We start from the raw sequence: 16,097 nt of genomic DNA, 5'->3' as shown, positions 1-16,097 counted from the left end.
ACCGTGGGGGCATAGGGGGCCCTTGAGGTTCCACACTGGCGGCTCCAGCCCTGAGAGGCTCTCAGGGTTCCAGTCCTGGGTCTGGACCAGCATTGGTTGTATCACCTCGACCTTCCTCAAAGTCGATCTCGGTGCTCCCAGACCCACCCGCGGCTCCATCTGCATTGTAATCCCTGACACGGAGTCAGATAGGCGTCTCCCGACACTGACTGGCACCAGCAGGAGCTTTGCCTCCTCGCTCAGATCCTGATCCCTATTTCTCTAGGCTAGGCCTAGGGGATGGATGGGAGGGGTTGCTGAACCTTTTAGAATACCAGCTTTATGAATCTTAAATGGGCTGGCATGAGGCCTTCGGTGAAGCCTGCGGACTGTACATTTCTCCAGATACTTGCATGCTTTCACTCCCTATGTGGCTTCGGAAGAGAGGGCTTCTTATGCTATGGCAGTGAGTAGGGCTGCTCAAGTCATGGACCTTCAACTACCCTCGTCAAGGTTTATCTCTTGGCAGAGGTGCTGCAACTGGGAGATTCCATCTCAGAACCCCTGCTCACATTCAGTTATGCCCTCACTGACAAGCTCCAGGATACTTGGTCCAAACCCATCACAGAGGCTCCTGTGAACAGGACGATTGCCTGCCGCCATTGGCCCGCACCAGGGGACCCAGGTTTCCTAAAGCAACAACCCACCCCTGAGAGCCTGGTGTTCCAAGCCTTGACCTCCCAAGGTGTGTTTCCTACCCTTCCCCCGGATGAGGGAATCCAAAAGGTTGGATTAATTTGGGAAGAAAATGTTTTCTTCCACCAGCATGGCATTTTGGGTCAATAAACAGGCATAGGTTTTGGGCCATTAATCTCACACGTTATGGAATGCGGTTGCGCAAGTGCTGCCACAGGTCCTGGAGGAGGCCTGGGCTGTACTCTCCCAGCCTGTTGCCTATGGGAGAGATGCAGCAAAGTTCACAATTCATTGCAGACTTGACACGACCGACACGCTAGGCAGAGCGGTTTCCTCAGCAGTGGCCCAGAGGGGCCACGCCTAGCTGAGGATGTCTGTCTTTCAGAGGCTGTCCAGGTTTCTTTGATGGACATGACCTTTGATTTTGATGGAACCTGTTTCTTCAGGGCGTTAAAGCTCTTCAAGGATTCTTGGGCTATGGCTAGGTCCTTGGGCCTCGCAGCGGACCCTCATCCCTCCAGTCTGCCTTTTGCCCCTTTCGTGGCTACGGAAGTGGTCTCCAACTGATCTAATTTCTTGCCGGCCACCATGCCATGCATGCCGCCCAGCCTATGTGTGGCCAAGGGCGTGGGACCCACTGACCTTGTGGGTCAGGTGGCCACAGCGGTCCGGTCAGTCCTCTTCCACCCCAAACACCCTGACCACCTACCACCCATTTGCAGCAGTTTCTAAAGCATCCTAGTCTGCGTCTCCACCACCAAGGTCATCATCCAGTTGGCAGCATGATTCGCCATCACTTGCCCCTCTGGCAATCCATTACTTCAGAAAGGTGTTTTTTACAGATAGTTTGAAGGGGCTACTCCCTCCCCTTTGAGACTACCCCTCCATCCATGCCACCATCTTACAGTCAGATGACACAAGATCATTTGTCCCTTCTCCGCCAGGAAGTTATGGCTTTCCTAGCCATAAGAAGGTTCCAGTGCCAGAAGTAGACTGTGGTAGCTATTCCCGCTACATTCCCCAAAAATGACAAGGGCTTTGCCCTATTCTAGACCTTGAATCCCTCAATCGCTTCCTCAACAAGAAGTTCAAGATGCTCACGTTCGCTCAGGTCTTGTCTGCCATGGACCCAGGAGACAGGATAGTAGTTGGACTTGCGGGACGCTTACTTTCATATCTCTGTCCTGCCAGCCCACAGACATTACTTGTGGTTCACAGCAGGCTACAAGCACTTTCAGTACACCATACTCCCCTCTGGCCTTACCAGTGCCCCTCAGATGTTTAGCAAGGTGTGATGGTGGTGGTTGCAGCTCACCTGCAGACATCAGAGGTTTCAGCCTTCTCCTATCCCGACGACTGGTTGTTGAAGGTGAGTTCGCCCAGGACTGTCTTCACCCACCTCCAGACTACGGCAGCCCTCCTGCACTCGCTGAGGTTCACTATAAACATACCTAAGTCACACCTGACTCCCTCTGAGACACTTCCTTTCATCGGAGCTGTTCTGGACAGGGCAGCTTCGGGCTTATCCTTCCGAGCGGCGAGTCCAGGCTATTCTGGCTATGATACCGATGTTTCAGCCTCTATCCTAGATTACAATGAGAGTGACTCTGAGACTGCTGGGCTTCATGGCCTCCTGCATCCTCCTGGTGACACATGCCAGATGGCATATACATGTTCTGCAGTGGGACCTCAAGTTCCAGTGGACGCAGCATCAGAGTAATCTCTCCGATATGGTCCAGATTTCAGAGACAGCTGCAAAAGATCAGCAGTGGTGAATCACGACTGAGCCAGAGGCAGATCCCGCTCCCTTCCCCAACCAGAATTGACAGATGTGTCACTCCTGGGATGGAACGGCCATCTCTGAGAAGTGGAGATCAGAGTCATCTGGTCTCAGGCGGAAATGGGACTCCACATCAACATGCTGGAGCTCTGAGCGATCCAGCTTGCATTAAAAGCCTTTAGTCCCTCTGTCAAGGGAAAGATGGTGCAGGTGTACATGGACAACACCACCGTCATGTGGTACTGCAACAGGCAGGGTAGGGTGGGGTTGTGGACCCTGTGTCAGGAGGCTCTGCGCCTCTGGAAACGACTGGAACAGCAGGGCATAACCCTGGTGGTTCAACATCTGGCATGCTCTCTGAACACCAGAGCCGGCAAATTCAGCTCAAAATGCCTAGCGGATCACGAATGGCACCTCCATTCAGAGGTGGTGCAAGGTCTCTTTTAGCAGTGGGGAGAGTTTTGGTTTGATCTGCTCTCCTCTGCCGAGAACACACAATGTCAGCAGTTTTGCGCTTTGGAATTTCCAAGGCGGCAATAGCTTGGAAATGCTTTTCCTCTTGAGTGGAGTTCAGGCCTCCTATATGCCTTTCCACCCATACCACTCCTGCCCAGAGTTCTCTAGAAGATCCGGAACAACCATGCCCAAGTAATCCTTGTAGCTCCGGATTGGGCATGAAGAGTCTATTATCTCAAGCTGCAGAGGATGTCCATCAATCCTCTGATCAGAGGATATTCTGTTGCAGCAGCAGGGAAGGGTTCTTCACACGAACCTGTCCGCTCTCCACCTTCTTGCATGGAGAGTGAGCAGCAGCAGTTGACAGCATTTGACCTTCCTACCAAAGTCTCGAACATAACCTTGGCAGCCAGGCGCCCCTCCACCAAAATTGCATACGCCTGTTGGAAGATATTTGTGGCATGGTGCATAAACAAGTCTGTTGAAACCCTTTCTGCCCCTCTCTCAGAGTTCCTGTTGTTCATCCTTTTCCTTGCCCAGCAGGGCTCTGCACTGGGCGCTCTTAAGGGATATTTGACTGCTATATCTGCTTTTTTTGAGGTTGCCTGGTCAACCTCTTTAAGTCTTGTATTGTGCATAGGTTTCTCAAAGGGCTTACACATCTTTTCCCTCCTTCCCCATTTATTATGCTCCAAAGGGATCTGAATTTGGGTCTGACTTTTTTGATGTGTGCTCCTTTCAAACCTCTCCCCAATTGCCCTTACAGGCTTCTCACTTTGAAAACGGCCTTCCTTGTGGCCATTACATATGTCCGCAGGGTGAGTGAACTGCAGGCATTGTCATCTAAGCCGCCCTACCTTTCTATCTATCCTGACAAAGTGGTGCTTCGCAGTAGGGCCTCTCTTCTCCCAAAAGTGGTCATGCCCTTTCATGTAGCCTAATTCATCACCATGCCTATTGTTTACGCATCCACAAATCCTTCTAAGGAAGAGGAGAGACTCCACCGCCTGGACCCAAAAAAAGCATTAGCATTCCACCTTGATCGTACAAAAGTTCCAGGTGGATGAATAACTCTTTGTAGGGTATGTGGGTGCAAAGAAAGGTCAGGCAGTGCAGAAGTGAACCATCTTCACAAGGGTCATACTCTGCACTGGCCAAAAAGCTACCCATGAGGGTTTGCGCTCTCATTCTACCAAAGCTAAGGCTGCGACCACTGCGTCAGCACACGGAGTTCTAGTCTTTGACATCTGTCAGGCGGCAATGTGGACATCTCTGCACGTGTTTATAAACACTACTGCCTGGTCAGTCAGGTCTGTAGGGATGGGCACTTTGCCTGTTCGGTCCTGCAGGACTTTCTTGTTTGAACTTGGTTCCCAGACCCACCTCTGGGAATGTTATTGCTTGGGTATCTATTCAAAGGTAAGGACTCTGCAGCTTGAAGTCTCTATCAGGCGGACAAGTTACTTACCTCGGGAACGCCTTCTCTGTTAGTGAATATATCTAACTGCAGATTCCTTACTGACTCACCCATCCTTCCTGCTCTGCAAACTGATTTCTAGGAATAGGGATTCCCCTTTCTGGGCCTTAGTTTTGACACATCAGTAGTTAGTGCTCTTCATGAATCTGCGTTTCTGGCATGGAATGTCGTGAAAAGAAACTGACGTTGGCGCGCCTATAAAGGACAGATGTTTCTGGCGCAGATGAGGTATGACACAGAGTTGATCGGCACGACCTACTGGTGCACAGGGGTACTGCTCAAGAAAATCTTCCGGATCCAGTCTGATCCCTGGGGAGAATTGAATGGTAAGGAATATGCAGCTAGTTGTAGTCTCTACCAGATAAGGTGTTACCAAAGGGAAGTAATTTGTCCTTCTCTTCCTTCAAACAGAATCCTGACTCTTTGGCTTCCATCTCTTGGCATAGAGAATCAAAGCACTTAGAAGCTATGGTGAAGGTCTTCTCTTCGTGGAGCCTGGCCTTTTGGTTCTCTAACTTGATGGGCCTCTGGGTCATTACTGCCATGCCTTGGGGGAGATGGGTCAAATGGTGGTCCCAGATTTTAACAACCTACTTTTTCACCATTTTTCTAAAGTAGTGCAAGTTCTGGCTGGTATATAGTGAAGTCACGGTGTGATTCTTGTTTCCTCTGTGGCTTCCCTGTTGCCATGCCTCAAAGATCTTCACTAGATTTTTAGGAGAGATCTAGGCAACTGTTTTGGATATGCCTTGGAGCACATTAGACGAAGTTAAACCACTGCCCATTCTCTGCAACTGGCGTCCTCTGTGTACCATTTTATCACAATAATGGGGATATTTCTGAGGCCTGCCATTACAGTGATACCAGATCTCTCACCCTGTGCAGCACACGTTTTTCTGTGCTATAAATGACATGGCAGCTCCAGGGTCACAAAGGACAGCAACATCAGTCCTCTTTCTCCTCATCGCCTACTCCCTCTGCTATGCCTTTCCCTTCTAGGACTAACCTAACCAATCCCACTTTTCCTTTTCTGCAACAAGAGGTTCCCACGTCTGTTATGAGAAAGGTCCCTGGAGTTGGTTCTGGAGAAGAAGATTTTTACATCCTTTATATTTTCATTCTCAAGAACGATGAGGGTCTTCATCATCTCGAGCTCGATATTTGTATGCTGAACTGTTTCCTTCACAAGGACAAATTCATGATGCTCTCCCTCACTCTGGTCTTCTTGGCTCTGGAGATTGTAGGTGGTTGTCCATTGACTTGCAGGACGCATATTTTCAAATATCTATTGGGCAGTCTGACAAAAATTTACTGTATTTTGTGGTGGGCTCCAACTGCTACCAATTTGCAGTCCTTATATTTGGGCTGACATCTGCCACTGTAGTATTTACAAAGATTATTGTGGCAGTTATGGTGGTCATGGTTCTCAGTGTGTCTGTACCTCGATAATTGGTTGCTTACTGCAGGCTTGGCAGCATGTGTTGAATCACCATCTGAATACAACTTCCCTGCTCTTTGATCTGGGGTTCTGGGTAAATCTTCCCAAGTCTAACTTGCAGCCCACTCACTGTCTTCTCTTTATGTAGAAAAAACTGGACACTTTTCCCATCAGGGCCTTTTCTCTTCCCCAGCGAGTTATGAGTATTCAGGGTATGAGCTTGATGTTTTGGCAGACAGCTCTTCTTTTGGCCTGACAGTCCTGCACCTTCTAGGTTTGTTCACTTTCTGCATTTTGCAGGACCCCAGGTTCGGTGGCACATGCTAGAACGTTAGTAGTTCCTGGGTTTTCAGTGGGCTCAGCACTGGAAAGTTCTGACTCTCAACATTTGGATCTTCTGCAATGGTGGACGATGACAGGACATTTCACTTACAGAAGTTATTCTGCCCTTGGCTGAGTCTGCCTTACCAATACTTTAAAGATCAGAGGTTTGCGGTTCACTAAGAGCGGCAATCCCACATCAATCTGTTTGAGCTTTAGGCAATCTGAATGACCTTCAAGGTATTCCTGCCCTCAATCTGCAGTCAGTCTGTTCATACCCTGAAAGACAACACAAGCCTGAAGTACCACTCTAACAAGCAGGGTGACATGGGCTTGTGCCCATCTTTCTGGCGGCCTTGAAGCTGTGGTCTAGGGCACCATTTCATGTGATCTGGCAGATTCTACTTCCTGATCTCCCTGAGTGTGTGGGCAAATGATCTCAGTGGGCCTGATCTTGCCGATCATGAGTTGGCACCTCCACCTGGAGGTGATTCAGTCCATCTTTGCCCTCTGGGGCAACCTCTCCAGTTTATCTATTTGCCACTCACGCAACATTAACTGCCTTTTTTTCTGTGCGGGCTGTGGCAGAAGCATACTGGCAGAAAGTGATTTCTGTTCTTTCTTTTTCTTCCTCAAGTTCTGAGGAAACTGCAATAGGACCATACGCATGGTGATATTGATTGAGCCAGACTGGTGGCAGTGGATGTGGTATTATGAACTACTACAGTTATCCCTGCACCAAGTCCTCTCTGGTTAGGCATTCTTTTGCAGATGGAGGGGCAGGTTCTCCATCCAAATCTTCGTGGCTGGATTTTGAGCAGGGCAACTTGACTTTTTTAACAAACAAACACAGGTAGTGGCTGCCACCTTGCCAACTTGCTGCCCCTCGTGTTGTTTCTTGGTGCACTGATGAGGCAGTTGATCACCCCATGGTGCATTTGTCAGATGAGTTGTGCTTTGTGATGTTTCTTGCCCAGCAGGTCTTTGCTATGGGCATTCTTAATGGTTATTTAGTGGCCTTTCACGTTTTTCTTTTTTTGCAGGATCAGCTGTCTTTACTCAAGTGGCCTATTATGTGCTTTTTGAGTGGTCTGGCACATTTGTCCCCTGCCTTAACTTTGCCATTTGTCATGCCACGAGGGGGCCTTAATATGGTGCTAAATTTTCTGATGGGTTCATCTTTTGAGCCCATGTACTGATGCCCCTGGAGACTACTCACTCTGAAGACTGTTGTGTTAATTGCCATTATCTCAGCTCAATGTGTTAGCGATCTGCAGGCTTTGCCTGGCCTCCTTTTGCTTAATTATTTCTATACAGGTTAGTCCTACAACAAAGCCTTTGTTCATTCCTTATATCGTCACTTCATTTCACATGGGCCAGGCAATCTGATTATCAAAGTTCTGTCTGCTTCCTCATCCCACCAAAGAAGAGGAAAGGCTGTACCATTTGGATCACAGCAGGGCTGTCAGTTTTTTTATTGACTGAACCTGTGATGTTTGGGTTGATGACCAACTTTTCCTGAGCTGCACTGGCTCCAAAAATGGCAAAGTGATTCGGAAATGAAAGTTTGCCCACTGCCTCATAATATGCTTCAACATTTTCTATGCGCTCCCAATGAGGAGCCTAATGCGGGCATCAGGGACAAGTCCACCATGATGAAGTCTGCTTCCTCTGCTTTCTCTCGAGATATTACTTTGTTGGATATTTGCTAAACTGCAACATGGACTTCAGTCCACACTTTCACAAGACCTTACTCTCTTGTCTCCAAAGTCCGCAGAAATGTTAATTTTGGCATATCTGTGCTGCAGGACTTCTTGGTTTGACCATTTCCTCAGACCAACCACTGCTACTGGGAGCTACTGCTGGGGTATTCTATCAAGATGTGAGTCATCTGTAGGTAGAAGGATCAATCTGAAGAACAAATTACTTACCTTTGGTATTGATCTTCCTGGGAAATTCTCTATGTATTTGCAGATTTACTGAACCCTCAGACCTCCCTGTTTTGAGAAGTGGTCTTGTGATTTTTAATATGGCCCCAAGCTAGTTCTTACACTCTGCATTCTCTGTCACACTCATCGTCCTTGTCTCTGCCTCTCACGGTGTGTAAAAAAGGCCCAGGCCCATTGTCTGCGTATGCTGTGGGGGTGTTTTATATGTCTTCCTGGTCTCATTTCCAGAGTTGGTGCTGGAGTCGAGAGTTGTGATGCCACCTGTCGGCACAACTTTCCCAGATTTAGTCTGGTTCCTGAAGCAGAATCTAGGCAGCTGCAGGTAGTTAAATAGTATCGAACGGAAATATCATAAAGGAAGGTAAGTAACTTGTTTGATTATGGGCCTGATTTCGGTCTTGGCAGAGGAGAATAGTCTGTCACAAACGTGATGGAAATACTGTCCGCCGCATTACGATCTCATTATATCCTATGTAGATCGTAATACAGTGGACGAGATATCCATCACGTTTATGATGGAGCATTCCCTCCGCCGAGATCTAAATTGGGCCTTATATGTTTGAGTTTTTGGTTGTTACAGTAGCCAATAGTCAGTTTCACTTTTTTTGGTACAACTGCATAAACATCGTTTGCATAATCCATCGCTGTGTTCATTTAAATTACGTTTTCGAGAATAAATTGTCGATTAAAATCCATACACTTTTAGCAGCAACAAAGGATTTTCGGAATTTTAATGTTATGCAAAATCGTTCAGCTTTTTGCGCATATTTTTTCGGAAGAAATAAAGCCGACTTCTTAAAAGCACCAAATCCACAACAAATAATGTACATTATTGCCACAATACAGAATAATCGGTTAGTCGTGGTGCCCCTTCCCCGTCCATTTTCCGCATTGATCTGGTTGTCCCGCTTCTAACGGTTGAAAGAAATAAGCCATTCACGGTCTGGTGACATTTTCTCGCGAGACCTGTGGGAATGGGAAATGATCACTGCCAGAATTTAACATTCTTTAACGTATACATGTGTTGAAGAATATGATTGGATTATGATGTTTGGATTCCTTGATAGGGAAGGGAATGTGCTCTTGTTTCCCATACCCACTTGGATTCTATTGTGTTTGTCAAAAGGATTTCCATTTTAATAATTAATTGAATTGTAATTATAGTTCTTTTGCAACTGACGGATATTGTTTTCTAATATATAACACAGTGAAGCAAAATGACTTTTTATAGTTAAGCTAGTCATTGTAATCATGTGTATTTGTATTTTTTTCCTTTTCATTTCCCAAGCTCATGGCACTTATAAAACAGCCAGCTGCTCCTTTAAAGTTAGTCTTTGTGAAATATTTTTTCATCATATTCTACTATGCCACAGTCCTTTATCTCGCTTCCCCGGCTGCGTTCCCACCACCCCTAATCCCATTCGGTGGGCCCAAGGAAGCCTCATGTTTCACCAAAGTGCAGCTTTGGTTTGAGCCGCTTTTCTGCGAGAGGAAGTGAAGGCTGGGGGTGTCTCTGTGGCATGGTTGTGATAAAGTTGTGGTGGCTTTATCTCTCCTCTAGGTCGTGGCACTTTACGACTACACAGCGCACCGATCAGATGAGCTAACCATGCACCGCGGCGACATTATCCAAGTGTTGTACAAAGATAATGATAGCTGGTGGTTTGGCGGCCTAGCGAATGGACAGCAAGGCTATTTTCCAGCTAATTATGTGGCTGGCGAAAGTAAGTTGGCTTTTCTTTCCCTGCTCTACTGGTGCGGGTTCAACTGATCATCCACGATGTTATCACCTGTCTCAGTGAAAATAAGACATTTTATACATTTTATGTATTCATTTATTTTGTTGCGGTTTCAGCATACTATGAAGAGCCAGATTACGCCACTCTTGCATCCACTGCGCAAAATGAAGTTAATGAAGGATCTCCCACGTCACAAAGGGTAAACTACGTGCAAAAACTTGACACAACTTTCTTCTAGAAAAGTGTTCTTTACGTTTTTGTTATATTTAACTCTCCCGTTCTTTAGTGAAAAAAGTTTGGCTTGTCCCCAAATATAAGAAATAGATTTTTTTTTTGCACAATCAGCGTGTCTTATGTTCATGAAATATGCTGCAGAAAAATACAAGCATATCCTAACAATCCATAGATGTTAAATGTTTCCATTGTGTGTTACATCTACACCTGTTGGTCATATTGTGCTGTTGGATTTGTAATCTTACTTAATTATCTACAAAATTAAAGTAGAGTTTTTTTTTTTTTTTTGCTTTGACCTCCATGTAAGCACAGGGTATTTTTCTGGACAAAGTGAGGAAACAGGCTTAAGTTAAAAATCAGAGTCATCTGGCAAGGCAGATACGAATGAGAGCTGGCTGAGTTATTACTATACACAGCATGCTGAACAGTCAAAAGTATCCTTAGAATCTTCACAATGCACCTTGTGTCATGGAGTGGCGGTGTCTTCACAATACATCTTATGTGCTGGACCGGTACCCTTTTCACAACACAACTTATGTGCGGGAGGGGTAGTCTCCACACAAGATAACTTATGTACTGGAAGGGTACCTTCTTCACTATACAGTTTATCAGCCAGCTGTGCTTAATTTGTGCTGGTGTTTGCCAGTGCTCGGAATCTGCACCTATGTTTAAACACAAGCTCTTATTAATGAGAGTACCCCACACAGTGGCGCCCTCAAACTTTTTTTTTTTGTTTAGCATAGCACGAATGTTTAGCAATGCAGGTTATTAAAAAGTGATAAAACATGCAATTCTGTGCCATCCCTACAGCTTAGGGTGACCTGCAATAGTCCAAAAAGTCACATTTGTAATAGTAGGTAGTGCTAGCACTGCCATTTGGCAGCAGTGGGAGGAGCTGTGGGTCGTGTCAGCTTCAATGGAATACTTTGAGCGCTGGCACTTATATTTTCACAAATTAAGCAGCGTGTACTGGAGGATTAGCCTCTTCATAATACAGCTTCTGTGCTGCAGGGTTGCCCTCTTCAAAACACAGCATATGTGCTGGAGGGATAGGCTGTTTGAAATACAGCTTATAGGCCGGAAGGAATGGTTCTTCACAAAGTATCTAATGTGCTGGAAAGGTGGCTCTGCAGACAAGCTGTCTGTTGTAAAGGGTATGGCGCACTAGAGACTGAATATTGCACTACTTGATCATTTATGTAACAAAGCGGGCCATTAGTTTCCTTAGGGAGGGGTTAAGCTGCTGCACTCCGGCAGCTCCCCACAGCTCTCTTTCTCTTCCCTTGATGGGGTCCCGCCATCTTGGGGCTGCCACCAACTGTAGACAAATACTCATCAGTGACTAGCCCTGCAGGGCTTTATGGGGCACTCCTTAGGGAGCTTAAATAATTGATGAGCGGCTCTCCCGCTGCACCAGAGAGAGCAGTTGCCTTTCATTTTTTTATCACTTGTCACATGGCCCTGTTAATCACATCTTTCTTTTTATTTGGGGGTGCCTAGTTCCACCCGCGCACCCCTTGCCTTCAGGCATTGGGTACAGTCGAGGGAGCCCCACCTCGCTGCTCCACTGGCTCTCAGCGTGAGCAGCACTTCTCCGTGGTGTCGGGGGAGCTGGCAGATCTTCTCTTCCCTGGTCACTCCTGTGGGCAAGGCACCGCTCATCGTGGCACTGGGAGTGGGGTGGGCCTGCCACTACTGGGAGCACGGTGGCACTCCGCCTGCACCTGCCTGGTGCTAGGGCCCAGGGATGGGGCTCTTTGTCCCTCCTCCTCCAGTCGTGGGTGGCACGGCTGCACTCCCCGGATTTCTTACGGTAGCAGTCCGGGGATGGGGTCCTTGCCCCATCCTGTTGCGTAGCCAAAGTTTTGGGAACCCTGGACCTCCAGGTCTCTGGGGAGAGGGGCTCCTTGCATGTCTTCCTCCCAGGGCTGATAACTTGGGAATAACCTGTGCAGCGACCCCCACACAGATGCCCACTGCTGGGACATGAATCGCTCCAGCAGCAGAGCTCCAAGCGATCCAACCTCCATAAGGGGTCAAAGGTCACATCTTTTGTTCAGCCATACCTCTGGCACCGGTGGCCTATATTTCTCCATCGAGCCCTTGCCACGTGGAGCACTTTCCCTAGGCCTCCTGGCCTCTAAGTCGACACACTGGTTTCACTGGTTCACTGTGTCATCCCTTCTCTGTTTTCTCCTCTGGGGCTTCTCTCCTCATTGGCGCAGAAGTCCAGTCTTTCCCCCTACTAGTCATCAGGGGTTGTAAGTGAACAAGCTTCCCTGGTCCTAGGGGCAACAGTACTTCAAGTCCTTGGTCCAGATGGATATCAGGGGGTTCCCGTTCCAGTTGTCCATTGTTGCTCTCTCCAGTCCTAGTATCCATCAGATAATCACCACTAAGAGAGAACTCTCCTCCTTGCACAAGACCTTTTAAGTACGGGGCGGAAGGATCCAGAAGTGAGGCAACTCAGGTCTATCCTGGGATGTCACATCGCCTCTCTGCCCCATCCCAACCCTCCTGCACAGCCTGCTGTGATATTTCAAAATGGCAGCACCCAGGAGTCACTAGTCACATCTATTCTGGGGGCCTCAGCTCCGCCCCTCACTGACACCACTGCCAGGGCCTTTCACACCAAATCCTTAGAGGGAGCCCCCTCCTGGGTGTGCTTCAGAGGTCTGGGCTCCTTTCTTTGTTCATTGAGCTTGGGCTGGCCCATCCCTGGTATAGTGTGACAACTGATTAATTGATGCAGAACGTTCATCACCACCCCTTTGCTCCCAAGGAGCTGAGTTAAGCACTGTTAATTGCTCCCTTTGTATGGGGAGGCCTTTGCTCCTGCTGCTGGAGAGAAATTTAATTAACATGGGCCAGAGAAATATGATGATCCTGAATGACCCATAATCTATACAGATATCTTTCTGGAACTCTCATGTTTGGGTTTGGCAAACAGATCCACTCCAGTTTGATATGTCACTGATCTCTGTAGGCCAAATGGAAGCAAATCTGCACTCCGGAAGTCTCCTCATAGGTGTATAACAGAGTGTTACTGCTGGCAAGACAGTAAACCATACTGACTTCCCTATGAGTGTACACTAATACTATAAGGTCTAGCCCAGGTCAATATCTATTCCTGCCGAGGTCCCTCTGCCCCAGGCTACTTGTACACAAGTACCGGACTGCACAAAACAGGAGTTTCCCACGCGCAGACCCGACACATATGCATACTTGTTCACTTATAACCAGCCAAGTGCCGCTTACCCTTGATAAGAGGCCTTATCTTAAAAAACAGACACTGGGGGTAAACATGTGCAGTCCATTACTGTGAGTTTACGATGGGGAAGTCATCTGCTGTGAGGCTCTCCCACATTAAAAAGGTAAAAAAATCAGGTGATCAAAAAGTGAAAATTCTGGGCGGATTTGATGGGCAGAACCCATCCCCTTATACGCTACCACCAGCTGATTCTTACTCTCAGCAGAGGAGTCCAGGTGCTAGTAGCAAGATTCAGGTGATGTCTTTGATGTCCCTGACACTTGAGAATCAGGAGGCAAGCTCAGTCAGGCCCTTGAAGAAACTTTAGATTTCAAGATGTGGAGAGTTAAGTCTAGTCCTCTCACTCCCAGGCAAGAAGTAGCAGGCAGCATGCCAACACAGCAGAGCACACTGAAAAGTGGTAGTCCCTCCTGACAACACTGCGATCCTTCTTCCTGGTAGAATGTCCTCAGTCCACAAGTGTTCAGAGTATATGGTGTCAGAGGCCCAGTACTTATACCCAAATGTGCCTTTGAAGTGGGAGAGACTTCAAAGAGTGATTTTGAAGTACCCCAGTTCCCTTTCAATCCAGTCCTGTCTGCCAGGATGTCTGTCCTTTGTGTGGGGTCAGGTCACTACCCTTTGAAATGTCAGTGAGAGCCTTTCCACCCTTCCTGCCCAGGAAGACCCACTGGTGTGCAGATGGAAAGCAGTGGCAGTAGAGTGTTGTGTGTTTTATGGCTGCCTGGATGTAATGCACAGATGTAGCTTTCACCTAAACCCACCCAAACCAGACGTGGATTGGAGACAGGCTAAGGCACAGAATGGTTAAAGTAAGAAAATGCCAACTTTCTAAAAGTGGCATTTTTAGACTTGCAATTTAAAAAACACTTTAACCAAAATATGTGTTTTTAAATTGTGAGTCCTGAGACACCAAACTCCATTTGCCTATCTTTTCCCAATTGGAAATTACACTTAAAAGATGTGATAAGGCAATCCCCATACTTGTCTAAGAGAGAGATAGTCCTTGCAATAGTGAAAAACTAATTTACGTTTTTAGCTACCTGGCCATGGTAAACCTAAAAATATATGTCCAACTTTTTAAATACATTGCACCCTGCCCTTGGGGATAACCAAAGTTTACCATAGGTGTCTTTTACATGTAATAAAAAGGAATGTTTGGACGTGGCAAATGGGTGCATTTGCCAGGTCAAACTGGCAGTTTAAACTACACACACAGGCTCTTCATTGGCAGACCTTGGACATGTTTGAACGACTACTGCAGTAGTTGCACAATCAGCACTAAAGGCTCAGTAGTAAAATTTGACTTACAGGCCCTGGGCACACCTAGTGCACTTTATTAGGGACTTACTGGTAAACCAAATATGCCAATTGTGGAGAAGCCAATGTCACCACGTTTTAGACACAGAGCACATGCACTTGAGCACTGGATAGCAGTGGTAATGTGTGCAGAGTCCCAAAGCCAGCAAAAACAAAGTTGAGCGCACAGAACAAGCGGTCAGAAAGCAAAAAGGCAGGGGAAGCCATGCCATAAGATGCCAGGACTAACACATGTCCTTCCCCCATTCCCACCAGGTGAAAGTGGGGAGAACTACCCAACCCCTTGGGAGTTCTCTTCACTAAGGCGGAAAAACCTTTAAAGACCATTAGCATTGGCGTGTTCTGTTCCAGGACGGTGTTCCACCATAAAGTCCATCCCCTGTAGGGAGATGCACCACCTCAACAATTTAGGATTCTCACCCCTCATCTGCATCAGCCACCTGAGGGGCCTGTGATCTGTGTGAAACCAGGAGTGAGTCCCAAACAAGTAGGATCTCAGCTTCTTCAGCTCCCTGACCACAGCAATAGCTTCCCTTTCTATTGCGCCCCACCTCTGATCCCTGGGAAGTAACTACCCACTAATAAAGGCTGCAAGTTACATCCAGGCCCTCTTCGTTTAGCTGTAAAAGCATGGTCCCCACACCATGCTCAGAGGCATCAGTCTGCATCACAAATTCTTGAGTGAAGTCAGGGGCCTTGAGCACATGAGCCATATAGATGGCCTTCTTCAGGGTGTCAAAGGTAGTCTGGCACGCCTCTGTCCAGATCATCTGATGTGGCTGCTTCTTGGAAGTCAGCTCTGTTAGGAGGACAACAATGGTGCCATATCCTTTGGCAAATCTCCTGTAATAGCCAGTGAGGCCTAAAAAGGCTCTCACTTTGGTCTGGTTCTTGGGGGTTCCCAAGACAGAATGGTGTCAATCTTGGGTTGCAAGGGTTGCACCTTAGTGCCACCCTCTACTTGGTGTCCCAAGTAGAGTATAGAGCTCTGCCCTGTCTGGCACTTACTGGCCTTGATAGGGAGGCCTGCACGCTGCAGGCCCCTCAGCACTTCCTGGAGATGGTCCTCCCAACTTGAGCTGAAGACTGCATTGTCGTCAAGGTAGGCAGCACTGAAGCTCTCTAACCCAGCCAGGACCTGGTTGACCAACCTCTGGGAGGTGGCAGGGGCATTCTTCAGCCCAAAGGCATGACCTGAAACTGCTAGGGCCCTCCTGTTGTTGAGAACACTGATCTGTCTTTTGCCCCCTAGGTCAAGGCAATCTGCCAGTATCAAACGTGCTAAGGAACATGGCAGGTCCAAGCCGATCAATGAGCTCATCTGCTTTTGGGATGGGGTTTGTGTCGGCCTTACTGACCACATTGAGTCCCCAGTAGTCTACACAGACCCGGAGTTCGGGTGTGATACCAGGTGGGGCAGCCTTGGGGACCAGAACC

The 16,097-nt window shown here is 47.6% G+C and overlaps 1 protein-coding gene across 2 annotated transcripts in view; it reads left to right on the top strand.

Annotated features, from left to right (window-relative positions):
• The window catches only part of AHI1 (Abelson helper integration site 1), a 922,284-nt gene that overhangs the window by 828,142 nt on the left and 78,045 nt on the right, over positions 1–16,097 (top strand). For both annotated transcript variants that reach the window (XM_069235204.1, XM_069235205.1), the window contains exons 22-23: positions 9,658–9,820; positions 9,952–10,034. In XM_069235204.1, the coding sequence (XP_069091305.1) occupies positions 9,658–9,820; positions 9,952–10,034 (246 nt within the window). The remainder of the gene's footprint in view (positions 1–9,657; positions 9,821–9,951; positions 10,035–16,097) is intronic.

This window comes from Pleurodeles waltl, chromosome 5 (genome assembly GCF_031143425.1).
Source record: "Pleurodeles waltl isolate 20211129_DDA chromosome 5, aPleWal1.hap1.20221129, whole genome shotgun sequence".
In the NCBI taxonomy this organism is placed as follows: domain Eukaryota; kingdom Metazoa; phylum Chordata; class Amphibia; order Caudata; family Salamandridae; genus Pleurodeles; species Pleurodeles waltl.
This window is presented reverse-complemented; position numbering and strand designations above follow the sequence as displayed.